Source organism: Lolium perenne, chromosome 4 (genome assembly GCF_019359855.2).
Source record: "Lolium perenne isolate Kyuss_39 chromosome 4, Kyuss_2.0, whole genome shotgun sequence".
NCBI classification, from domain to species: Eukaryota; Viridiplantae; Streptophyta; class Magnoliopsida; order Poales; family Poaceae; genus Lolium; species Lolium perenne.
Window position 1 is genome coordinate 370,004,163 of NC_067247.2, and position 13,512 is coordinate 370,017,674.

Genomic DNA, 13,512 nt, shown 5'->3' on the forward strand with positions numbered 1-13,512 from the left:
ACTCACCGTCCTCTTCTGCTTTTGAATGTTGCTAGGTCTGCGCTTCCGTTTTAGACTTCTTTTTATCTGAACAAGATTATATTAACATGAATAACGTTGTTCTTTTCATCCCTGTACTTTGATCAATAGAAAGGTGCAGAAATCTTACAATTGAACTCACAGCCTCTAGTACAATTAATTCTTCTTCAGAGTCACATCCAACCTGAGTAGTCCACAAAAAGTATATAATAGTATCAATAAACAACAATTCCAGAAAAATTAATCGCATAAAGTAAAAAAATATAAAAGAATCACAGTTATATAAAGTTTATTACCTCATCGCTACTATCAGAGTTATGGTTTCTCTGCACAAGATTTGCGTCATTCTGATTGATCATTGAAATCCCTTTATCTTGGATTTCTTCCATTGTTCTAGTGCAAATCAAAAATACAAAACATGAATAAGGTTTTGTACATACTTTTCTGATCAGTATAAACATCATAACAACTACACTCTAGTAGATCACCAAGTCCCTGGGATCAACCAAGAAAATGGGTCGGCACAGTAGCCTGCATACTTAGTATGCTAACGTGATTTGAACAAAATATAAGAGCAGACACAGCTTCTGAAAAAATCTTCGACAGTACATAAGTCCCCCAATGACCAACCACCTTCACACAACAAACATGCCTTGGACAACAAACCTACACATACACCAAACGCACTTGAAATAAAATCTGGCCCACGCAAACTCTTTGTCCTGTATCGTTGTATCCACATCGAAACCCTGCAGCCCAACAGGCAGCTTGGACCATTTGACAACCATGCATGTAGACAACAGTACGACACATCTTCAGACTCTGGTAGATAAACCTGCCACTCTTCCCAAACTGAGAACGGCATTTTATCAACCAGGTGGACTACCTACTTGCAGTGTATACACGCCCAGCGCGATTGTTTTTCCACTCGACTGCAACTGAACATAAAACAATCACCGAACAAATTTGCCAAAACACAAATTGCGATTTGCAAAATGCAACAGAATACAGAAAATAACAAACACAATTGCCACGGCGGCTGGCACCACTAAGGATTTTGCTACACCTGTATCACGATTTTGCTACACCTTTAGGAAAAAATCATGTTGAATGATACTTCAAGACATGGAAGGGCGTGTGATACGGATACATTACAGGCGTAGAAAAATGCAAAAAGCATACAAAAGACCTTATACAGAAACAAACATACAAAAAGAAACAGGCATTCCTATAGATACAGAATAACAACATAAATATGAATACAGAGTATCAGCACACCCTGCAAACTAGTAGCACTGTCCATACAGGGATTTCTTCATGTTTACTACTCATCAGTTGCTCTTAATTACGCTGAACTATCAATCAGTTGGAGCTGGTTGTAAGAAATCCCACACACTCAAAAGCAACAAGGAAACTCATACAAAAACAAAACATAGAAACAGATACAGAGATTCATATAGATAGAGAGTAACTACATATATCAATCACTTGGAGCTACTAGTAACAAATCCGACACACTCAAAAAGCAAACAACGAATCACGTCTCCATAGCCCGCTTCTGCCTGCGCCACTGAATCAACAAGTATATGGGTGGACACAAACACACCGACACATGCTACAGACAAAGTCGCCCCCATCTCAAGACTCCGATGCTGCAAACTTGGCTCAAATCAACAAGTTATGGAGCATCAGCACGGTCCAATACATAGATTTGCATATGGGCGCTCGAATCGGAAAACCCTAACACGCGGAATCGACGAAGCTTGAACCAAAATCAGCAAACAGGATCCCCGATGCGGACCCGTCCCGCAGAAATAAGAGTAGCAGAAGATCTCGATTAGACAAGTACCTGATTCGCCGTAGCAGGATCCGCTACGTACGGCGCCGGCGATGGCGACGGCGACCTCGCCGACCGCCTTGAGAGCGCTTCTCCGTAGCGGCTCACCACTTCGCTTCTCCGTAGCGGAGTTTCTCCTGTGAAATGAAACGGCGAGAAAAGAAAAAAAAAACAGACAGAAAAGAAAGCCAGATAGACAGACACACAAAGAAAGCCCAAAAAAAGCCCACTGTGGCATAACGGGCAACCCAAAACGAAACAGAAAGAGACAGACAACGACTTTGAGTTGCACAAATCTTAAAGACAATCCAACGGCTGAAAAAATCGACTGAGACATAAGCTTTTCTCAGTCACCTGAGACATAGCAAATCCGTACTAATTAACCATCGTTGGTGATTTTCTCTTACATTTGTTCTTGCTTGGATTTGGTAATATGACGGCTCATGGTTAACTTGTTGTGCTTTCGCAGGCTAAGCTGCTTCACTCCAGGGACTGGAAAAAAATTGTAGGGATTGGGAAATTATTTGTCAGAATAATATGACAAGGAACTAATCTGTGAAGGCATTATCCCTGTAATCCGTAATGTTGGTCGTGAAGGTTGTGAGTGAATGAGTTCAGAATGGGTTGGGTAAATCACACCTTTGTAGACCCTTTTCCTTGATGGTTAGCAGGGTGCAGAAGGCAAGTTCATTATGTTGTTTACTATATTTCATTGGTGTATAGATGTTAGAACACTCAGGGCAAGTGGTCTGGTTCCATGAATGTAATTGCGATGTGCGATGGATCTGGTACTACTGAACATGTGGAAGCCAGGAAGGAAACATATATAATTGCAGCAGACTGCGCCATCGGACGCACCTCCATGTTTCCCCCACGTGGCTCCTGGACTGCATGGGCAGTACACCTCTCTTCCCTATCCGCGAGCTCGGTGACTGTGTTTGGGGGATGGTGTCCAGTCCACCGCTGGTCCTCTTGGCATCATGACTGAGATGGGCTCAAGGGATTCAGAATTTCCATGTACATGCATTATGATCTGGGCATCCGATATTTGGTGTTTTCCCAATCATGAACCCGTTTTGGTGCATGAGCCATGTGCAGGTATGAATCATGTTGTTGTCATCTTGATGCATCCATCCCATTTGGAACCCGATGGTTCGATAATTGGGCTTTACAGGTCCCCTTCCGCTTGTGCACAATAACAGCTGATGGGGATCCTCTCTATGTCCTAACCAATGACTTCATTTTGAGCAGCATCTAGGAATTGAATGTGCATGTGATGTGGTCAATCACCATGTGGAGCTCTTTTTTGTTTTGTCATGTACCGTATCCTTTCGCTTGGGCAAGTGGAGAAGGGTTCAGAGAGAGAATAATAGGAGACGATGTAGGATAGGCGAGAGTTTAGAATTTGTCTCTTTGTAAAAAGCTTTTTTTTCTCACTGCATATCGCTGGGTGTGTAAGTTCCATTGGTGAATTTTCTTACCAACATTAGCTTAGGTTTAGGACAATTATTTGTGCAAGATTTTTTTTTTATTTTCTCACTACAAATCGTTGGATATGTATATTCATGAAGTTTTTTTCTTTCTTTCAGGGGGTGCATGCAGATGAATTTTCCATCAACCGAGGACTGACTAATTTACGTACACCTTTGTTTTGCATGCACGTACTTCTTTGTTATGCACTAGCTTTTAATACTAGATTATAATTAATACTGCAAAAGTAGTGACAATAAGCATGGAGAAAAAGGGAATCAACTTTTTGAAATCTAATTCCCACAATTGAATGTTGTTTGCAAGAGCGGTGTAGGGATAAAAGCTTTAATGCACTTCAATTTTTGATTCATTTTCACGCTACTTACCACGACCTAATAATAAGTTCTTATGCCTCCGGTATCTCTGGGGCATGGATTTAAATCTGTGAAAACATGCATATGCTCCTTGGGTGTAGAAAAATCTATTAACATCCAAGAACAAAATTGGATTATTATCTTCTCTCAACCTTGATTCAATTAAAATGACATGTTGATAGATGTTTTTTAGTCCTATCATTATCAATAAATTTGAATGGTATAATTGGATGTAAAGAGTATTTGAACTCTGGTGATGTGTGCCTTCCTGTTAGGGCTCTATTACAGTTAAACAAGGGCAGGTGCTCGAGCAGCTAGACTAGGAGTTCGTGCATTCATGGGTTAGATCTTACAGAAAATCTGCAGGCAAACAAGATTACCCAATATAGTACTATAATGCATCGTTCTTGTTTGACTTTGTTCTCTTAAAAGCTCGACCATGTCATGTTGTACATTATCTGTGCAATCTTTAGTTATGTTTTCTTTACCTGACACAAACCACAAAATTATCATTTTCTTGTTCCCTGACTTCATTCAGAATAGCTCACAACGGTTTTCAGTATTGCACAAAATCATGACCAGTGGCGAAGCCAGACCAACCAAGTAGCCTGGGAAAGCAGGAAGGCTCATGGCCGATGGATTGTTGCCCGTGGAAACTCTAGATTAAACCGTCATTAGGTGTAATAATCCCAACGAACAATCATGAGCAAAGCCTGGGCAGGTGGCCAGGTTTGCCGGGCTGAAGCTCCGCCACTGATCATGACTCTTCAGCAGAAACAAATATAAAACGAGAGAAGATGTCAGGCACCAAATATGGAGGCATCTTGATGGTGCGTTGGAGATAAATATACCATTGGTCATTTCTTCTTTCTGTGTGTGATTTTTGTTTGTCATTTTCATTCTTGGTATATGATTTGTCCCCTAACGTCTGTTGTCATTACAAACCATTTTTTTAGTTGTACTATTTCATTGACACATCCATAAAGGTTTCCCACCTTAGTTTCTTCTGCTGCTGAACTATCAGGGTGTGTGGATGGTTGTAGTGACATTGTGGTATAAACATCTGTATTCTTTTGCAAAATTTAGGTTATTTTCTGAAACTTGAAGGAGCTATCCTCATTTGCATAAGTATAAAGATGAATGGTGATAAAAGCTAATTATTTCAAGTACCTGGACAATTGATTTTTTTACAAAAGGTTCTGTGATGATCAGTACAAATATTAGAATAATTAAAAATATTTGAACAGTCTTTTAGTTTGAACTATGTATGTATGCAGAGTTTGGTGGTTGGATGTTATATTCATAGAGATCAATCGTATCATCTCAGTGCAGTTTTGACGAGTGTTATATATACCAGCAGCCAAAGATGTGAGGAACCAGCATTGCGTGGAGAGGAATTGGGTGCATTGGAGCTCGAGAAAATGAGGATACATCATGGCCAAGCCTACAATCTGGGCATCGTCTTGCCACCTGCAGGGGTTGCGTGACATCAAGATACATTGCCTAGACGCAAACATTTATAGCAACTCATGTGTTGAGGTATGGGTGTACGGCATACTCACACCGTCCCACGAAACATGTCGAAGTTTGTCTAAATTCGGATGTATCTAGACAATATTTAGTGTCTAGATACATTTAAATTTAGACAAATTTCCGACATGTTTTATGTGATGGAGGGAGAAGTATATATTAATCAATTTCTATATTTATTTTTGGTGGTTGCTTAGCAACAGACACGTCACTTGAAAATGGATGAATTGATATTTGTGACTACATGGTGGGAATTGACCGGTGCGCCATGCTTGACATTCATGGTTGCAAAGTAAATAACTATGTGTAATTTATCTTTTCATATAATTTGTTTTATATATTTGGCGCCCTTAAATTCAAAAATAGACCGTAGCAACGCACAGGTATTTAACTAGTAATCATAAAACATACCAGTAAAAGCATAACGATGCAAGACTAGTTAAGTACTGCATCTACAAAAGCATCAGACCACACATATACTTGACACGACAAACAGTAATAGATAGAAAATTTTGGGTTCACTACAAATCTGAGTTGCAGAAACAGACACGAAGTCACAATTCCACTAGCAACAAGGGCAAGTAAAAACTGAGATGCCAAATCAACATGGAGAAACACAGAGCTCCATAATATCCATGGCAACGCAGTTGCAACTGACACTGACAACATATAGCAGTCTTAACAACTTCCAACAAAGCTTTCAGACGATGGCGTTTGCATTGCTGGCGATCCTGGGCCAAAGGTCAGCACACTCCTTCCCGACTGGTCCGGTGATAGCAGATCCTTTCATCTCACCCTTGGGATTGACGATCACTCCAGCATTATCTGCAAGCAGAAGCCACTGATCAGTTAAACAGACAATAAATCATAGGTTTAGCCAAAGAAACTGACATGAGACAGGCAAAGCTGACAATGACATAATAATAAAATGCAATTATGTTTGTCTCATGGCAAGTCCCAAAGTTTCAATGCAGCGACGCTGCTACCAAGGGCAATGGAATATGAGACCACCTTCAAATGGAGAAAAATCTCAAACATAAGAAGGATTACTATGTGATGTTTGATTAGGAATATGCAAACATAAAAGGTTCGCTCCACAAAAAACAGAAAGACTTGGATGCCCTTCCATCACACTAACTGGCTGAAAACAGAGTAATATCTAGCATATGAAGACAGAAACGATTAAGGCATAGAAACATATAATGCTAAAATAATGTTCATCTCATGGCAAGTCCCAAAGTTTCAATGCAGGAACCTGCTACCAAGGGCAATGGAATATGAGAAGGCCATATGATGGAAGAATTCCAGAGGAAATCCCTCAACATCAACCGGCTTACTTTGTGACGTTTGCTTAGGAATATACAAACATTGAAAGTTTGCTCCACAGAAAGCTAGAGGACTCGGATGTCCTCCCATCACATAAACTAATTGATAAAGAAGGAAACACAATGGTTTGATTGAACATGCAAAAATTAACAAGTTATAATACTAATTAGAAATGAAGAGTTATTTAATAAATCAGATGTCTGCCTCATGGCAAGTCCCAAAGTTTCACTGCAACAACGCTGCTACCAAGGGCGATGGAATATGAGGCTGCCTTCTAACGGAGTTATTCCTATGGGAAAAACTCAACGTCAAAAGGTTCAGTTTATGACGTTTGCTTAGGAATATACAAGCATGGAAAGCCTGCTCCAATGAAAGCTGAAGGACTCGGATGTCCTCCCGTCAAACAGAAAAATAAAACGTGCATGAAATTTTAGTTAATGATTGTTTCATGGCAAGTCCCAGTGTTTAACTGCAGCAACGCCGCTATCAAGAGTAATGGAATATGAAACCGCCTTCAGATGATGCAAATCCAAGAGAATCAGAACAATAAGAGGCTTATTATGTGACGTTTGCCTAGGAATATACAAACATTAAACGTTTGCTCCTTATCAGGCAGGAGGACTCGGATGTCCACCCGTCACACAAACTATGCATCAACAAACTAATATTCTGAAGCACAGCAAAACAATCAACCGAAGCATATTTCATAACTACAGCAGGAATCAAGACGTGCAGGTAAAATATGATGGTACCCAAGCAATTTCGAAACAAAATAGCTGCTGACAGTATACTGAGTAGTAACAGCGCATGCAATTTTCAACAGTAAATTAATTCTACAAGGCAAAACAGATTGGTCGCGGATGTATAACTTGGGAAAACAAATGGGATCACGATTCTACAAATATGGATAAACTGTAGCTGTAGACTTCAGTCAATATTGAACTAATCATCAAGATAACCATAGAAAGGTACTGAGCGGTAGTAATAGGGGAGAGATCTGGGATTATTACCTTCAAAGTACATGAAGACACCGTCCTTCCGGCGCCAGGGCTTGCGCTGGCGGATGATGACGGCAGGCATCACCTTCTTACGCAGATCGGGCTTCCCCTTCTTGACGGTGGCCATGACCATGTCGCCGACGCAGGCGGACGGGAGACGGTTGAGGCGACCCTTGATGCCCTTCACGGAGATGATGTAGAGGTTCTTCGCGCCGGTGTTGTCGGCGCAGTTCACCGTCGCCGCCACCGGCAGACCCAGCGACATCCGGAACTTGTTCCCCGCGGAACCTCCCCTCCCTGGATCGGATCAAACAAAAACACGGAGAACACCATTAGCGAGGTAGACGAGATTGCCACGCGAGGGGAGAATCGATCTGAAATGGGGGCGGATGAAGGTTTACCTCGCTTCGACATGGCGGCGGCTGGTGATGGACAGAGTGCTAGGGTTTCGCCTGGCTCGGTACTTATAGGTGGGCGGGCTAGGGTTTTGGCTGCGTTGAGGACGAGAATGCCCCTCGTAAGTTAGGTCACCGCGGCAGAACGGGGAAGGGGAACATGGTCATTTTGCGGCCGTGTTACGTACGGGATTTTAGCGACGGCGTGACTGGATTTGGATGGGCCGTGCTGAGAACTTCTGGCCCAAAAGGTTGCACGGTACAGGCTGTCTAAAATGTGGCTTTGTGTATTGCAGATCAAGTTTCCGTAAAACTTAGCTATAAAAAGAAGTTAAATGGGCTTTGATCAGAAAAGGTTTAAAATGGGGAATTTTGGAGGAATCTGGCTGGCAGAATTCAAAATGTTATCCTAACATTAGGAGAACGTGAATTAGAAAGGTTGAATATTTGAATCATGATCTTAGTGTGACATGATGCTTGTTCAGAGAAATCAATCGATGTGGTACTTGGCTGAGATGATGTGTGTGTGCTATATATATTGTCCATGGTACGTGCATCAAGGTGTGAGCCTGACATCATGATGTTATACATTTTAGTGTGACATCACACACTCCGTGTCCAACTTGTTCGAGAAAACAATCCATGTGGAACTTGGGTGAGATGTGTCACATCATGGTTGTGTGTTTTATTGTCCACGGTATGGGCATCAAGGTTGGATATTCGAAATGTGATCTTAGTGTGACATGATGCACACCATGTCCAATTGTCTCCGTAGTTTTCCACTTGTAACATGGTATTTTCTCGAGATTTTATAACATGGCATTTCACTACATGTATACTTCTTTTTGCCTTGTCGCTAAACATGATTGTGTCTATTGCATGATTTCATGAATGAAATGATGATCTTTATATTATCCACAAAATAAGAATAATGTTCGAATCCATGCATGATTTGGTGCTATTTGGCGTGGAAATGTTAAGTTTTTTTTGAACATGATAGATATATTAACATGAAAGATCGCAGTACAAGATTACATGCCTATTACATAGCAAGAGCCAGTGGTGCTAATGTGCATAGAGCAAATTCTAGATGACCATGAAATGCATAAAAGATACCGAAGACTACAACTGGAGTCAAACAGCGGTCTTTTGTCTGACGACAACTCGGGCTGGAACTTGCTGCAAGTGCAGTATCCAAGGGCCTCCTTTGTGCTCCATACCAGTTGATGCCCCGCGTGTGACTCTCTCAACGGTCTTTCTGGCGTATGCACTTGAGGTTTGTAAGGATTGAGCTGAATATTTCGAATAACCTTCACCGAGCTCCTGATATTTGGTCACTTGCATTTTTCTTTCGATCTCATGCCACGTTTGAAACGTTGAGGAACCTGCTGGCTCATGGGACCCGCATGTCATCCTCTATGTGCTATAAAAGTTTATTTTCTTGGTTTTTTTCACCCTCTGATTTTTGGCTATTTCCTTTTTCTTTTGATCCCCTGCCGCCTTGGAAACGTTGAGTAAGCTGCTGCAAAATGGGACCCGCATGTCATCCTCTATGTACAATCAACTTTCTTTTCTTGGATTTTTTTGGGCACCTGATATTTGGTCACTTGCCTTTTTCTTTTGGTCTTGTGCCGCCTTGGAAACGTTGAGACCGCTGTTGCAAAATGGGTCCCGCATGTCATCCTCTATGTACAATAAAAGTTTCTTTTCTTGGATTTTTTTTGGCACCTGATATTTGGTCACTTGCCTTTTTCTTTCGATCTCGTGCCGCCTCTGAAACATTGATACATCTGCTGCTAAATGGGACCCGCATGTCATCCTCTATGTACAATAAAAGTTTCTCTTCTTGGATTATTTTTCACCTTCTGATATTTGGCTATTTGCTTTTTCTTTCGATCCCCTGCCTTGGAAACGTTGAGACCGCTGCTGCAAAATGGGACCCGCATGTCATCCTCTATGTACTATAAAAGTTTCTTTTCTTGGATTTTTTTTCACCCTCTGATTTTTGGCTATTTCCTTTTTCTTTTGATCCCCTGCCGCCTTTGAACGTTGAGGACCCTGCTGGTTAATGGGTCCCATATGTCAGCCTCTATGAACGATAAACCTTTCTTTTCTTGGAGTTATTTTGACCCCTAATTTCTGGTTATTTTGCCTTTTTTGGATCCCGTGTCGCCTTGGAAACGTTGAGGATGCTGCTGCCTCATGGGTCCCGCATGTCATCCTCTCAGAACGATAAATGTTTCTTTTTTCGATTTTTTTACCAACTGATTTTCTGTTTATTTTTTCTTCCGATCCACTGCCGCCTTTAAAACTTTGATGACGCTGCTGGTTCATGGGTCCAGATGTCAGCCTCCCCGTACAAGAAACATGTGATATCTTGATTATTTTGCAGATAATAAAAAGTGTATTTCGCTCTGAGCTATTGCAAACGGATAAATTAAATCTTTATTTTTACATTAACAAACTAATATGTTGAATCTCCTTGTTTTTGTTTAGTTTTTGCGACGCATAGAACTTTCCTGTTTTGGAGTGGGCTGAAATTGTACGAGTCAAAAGGCGTCCAGCAGGGATAGTTCGAAGGCCCAGATGGCCATGCAGCCCCAATTGATATCTTCCTTATCTTGGATTATTTTTTGATCAAAAGGCCCAGCAGGGATATATCCTTTTTCTTTTGGTCCTATGTGCCGCCTTGGAAACGTTGAGGACGCTGCTGCCTCATGGGACCCGCATGTCATCCTCTATGAACTATAGAAGTTTCTTTTCTTGGATTTTTTTCACCCTCTGATTTTTGGCTATTTCCTTTTTCTTTTGTTCCCCTGCCGCCTTGGGACCCGCATGTCATCCTCTATGTACAATCAACTTTCTTTTCTTGGAGTTTTTTTTACCCCCTAATTTCTGGCTATTTCTTTTTCTTTTGATCTCAAGCCGCATTTGAAACGTTGAGACCGCTGCAGTAAAATAGGACCCACATGTCATCCTCTATGTAAAATAAAAGTTTCTTTTCTTGAATTATTTTTCACCCTCTAATTTTTGACTATTTCCTTTTTCTTTCGATCCCCTGCTGCCTTGGAAACGTTGAGGATGTTGCTGCCTCATGGGCCCCACATGTCATTCACTATGAACAATAAAAGTTTCTTTTCTTCGATTTTTTTCACCCTCTGCTTTTTGGCTATTTCCTTTTTCTTTTGATTTCATGCCGCCTTGGAAATGTTGAGGATGCTGCTGCCTCATAGGACCCACATGTCATACTCTATGTACAATAAAAGTTTCTTTTCTTGGATTATTTTTGGCTCCTGATATTTGATCACTTGCCTTTTTCTTTCAATCTCATGTCGCCTCTCAAATGTTGAGTAAGATGCTGGCTCATGGGACCCGCATGTCATTAACTATGTACAATAAAAGTTTCATTTCTTGGATTATTTATGGCTCCTGATATTTGGTCATTTGCCTTTTTCTTTCGATTTCATGCCGTCTTTGAAACGTTCACACCGCTGCTACAACATGGGACCCATATGTCATCCTCTATGTACAATGAAAGTTTCCTTTCTTGGATTATTTTTGGCTCCTGATATTTGGTCACTTGCCTTTTTCTTTCGATCTCATGCCGTCTTTGAAACGTTCAGACCGCTGCTACAACATGGGACCCATATGTCATCCTCTATGTACAATAAAAGTTTGTTTTCTTGGATTATTTTTTGCTCCTGATATTTGGTCACTTTCCTTTTACTTTTGATCTCATGCCGCCTCTGAAACGTGGAGTAAGGTGCTGGCTCATGGGACCCGCATGTCATCCTCTATGTACAATAAAGTTTCTTTTCTTGGATTTTTTTACCCCCTGATTTTTGGTCACTTGCCTTTTTCTTTCGATCCTATGCCGGCTTTGAAATTGAGGAGGTTGCTGGCTCATGGGTCCCACAGGTCAGCCTCTATGAACAATAAACCTTTCCTTTGTTGGATTTATTTTTTACCCCCGGCTATTTGCCTTTTTCTTTTGATCCCCTACGGTCTTTGAAACGATGAGGACGATGCTGGCAGGTCGGTCCCACATGTCTTCTTCTATGAAGAATAAAAGTTTCCTTTGTTGGATTTACTTTTGACCCCTAATTTCTGGTTATTTGCCTTTTTTTCTTTTGATCCTCTACCGACTTTGAAATGATGAGGATGCTGCTGGCAGATCTGTCCCACATGTCAGCCTCTCTGAACTATAAATATTTCCTTTCTATGATTTATTTTTGACCCCTATTTTCGGGATACTTGCCTTTTTTTGGATCTCCTACCGCCTTTGAAATGTTGAGGATGTTGCTGGCTCATGGGTCCCACATGGCATCCTCTTTGGACGATAAACCTTCATTTCTTGTTAATGGCAGGTTTATCTGTATTATTTTTGCAGACTAATACAAGCTCTTTCGCTTCAAGATCTTTCAAGTTAATAGAATAAATCATGGAATTATTAGGATATGTTTTAAATTTCAAATCCACTTTATGAAAAAATTTAAAATACTGTGATCCATGTGGGTATGTAGCGATCAAGGATTTTCATATTGGCCATGAGCAGTTTCGAAAATTGCAACCGAATAATTCAAAATAAATAAAAACAACTTTTATGTAGAATCTCCGTGTTTTTGTTTTTTGCCATCATAGGATCTGTGGTTCATTAGAAAAGGGCCGAAATTACATGAGCAGAAAGGACCATTTGTAGTTATTGGCTTCGACAGCCGGAGCAAGTAAGCCTATAGCAAATACCATGTAGATGGCCGTTGGAACCCAAAAGTATTTGTTGCCTAGACATAGAATAAGTATTTGTTGCCTAGACTTAGATGCCAAACTCAGCCTTATTGACATGAACCTTGCTATGCACACGACAATTTCAGTCCGATCCGTGTACGAAACACAAGATCCAACCCTTCGTGTGAGGAAGCAGGTGGCAGCACACCTCCAGATGCTCAATCGTACACATATCATATAGGAGTTGTCGTATGTACATTAGTTCCGTATTGACATGTTTTTTTCATTGGTTAACATGTGGGGTCCACACAGTCACCTAGGTCGCACATCAACTTCCTTGCTCGTAGTTGATGCATGTTTAGTTGCCTGCAGCAAGAATCGCTGCCCCCAGGGATGTACTTTACCCTTTAGCGGCGAAAAAAATAGGAATGGTTGATACGTCTCCGACGTATCGATAATTTCTTATGTTCCATGCCACATTATTGATGTTATCTACATGTTTTATGCACACTTTATGTCATATTCGTGCATTTTCTGGAACTAACCTATTAACAAGATGCCGAAGTGCCGATTCTTTGTTTTCTGCTGTTTTTGGTTTCGTAAATCCTAGTAAGGAAATATTCTCGAATTGGACGAAATCAACGCCCAGGGGGCCTATTTTTCCACGAAGCTTCCGTAAGTCCGAAGACGAAACGAAGTGGGGCCACTGTGGTGCCCAAACCCTAGGCGGCGCGGCCCACCCCCGGGCCGCGCCGGCCTGTGGTCTGGGGCCCCTGTGCCGCCTCTTGACTTGCCCTTCCGCCTACTTAAAGCCTCCGTGACGAAACCCCCAGTACCGA

At 41.3% G+C, this 13,512-nt stretch overlaps 1 protein-coding gene across 1 annotated transcript; it reads right to left on the reverse strand.

The window, feature by feature from the left end:
- Positions 1-5,709: 5,709 nt before the first annotated feature.
- LOC127326914 (large ribosomal subunit protein uL14) lies at positions 5,710-8,096 on the reverse strand. The gene is made up of 3 exons (XM_051353700.2): positions 7,955-8,096; positions 7,566-7,850; positions 5,710-6,054 (listed from the first exon to the last, which is right to left on the reverse strand). The coding sequence occupies exons 1-3, from the start codon at positions 7,965-7,967 to the stop codon at positions 5,930-5,932; spliced, it is 423 nt and encodes a 140-aa protein (XP_051209660.1). The 5' UTR covers positions 7,968-8,096; the 3' UTR covers positions 5,710-5,929.
- Positions 8,097-13,512: the final 5,416 nt, after the last annotated feature.

Coding starts and splice junctions, on each gene's coding strand:
- LOC127326914 (XM_051353700.2), bottom strand. Junction 6,055..7,565: donor TGTCTTCATGTACTTTGAAG/GTAATAATCCCA, acceptor TTCTGCTTGCAG/ATAATGCTGGAGTGATCGTC.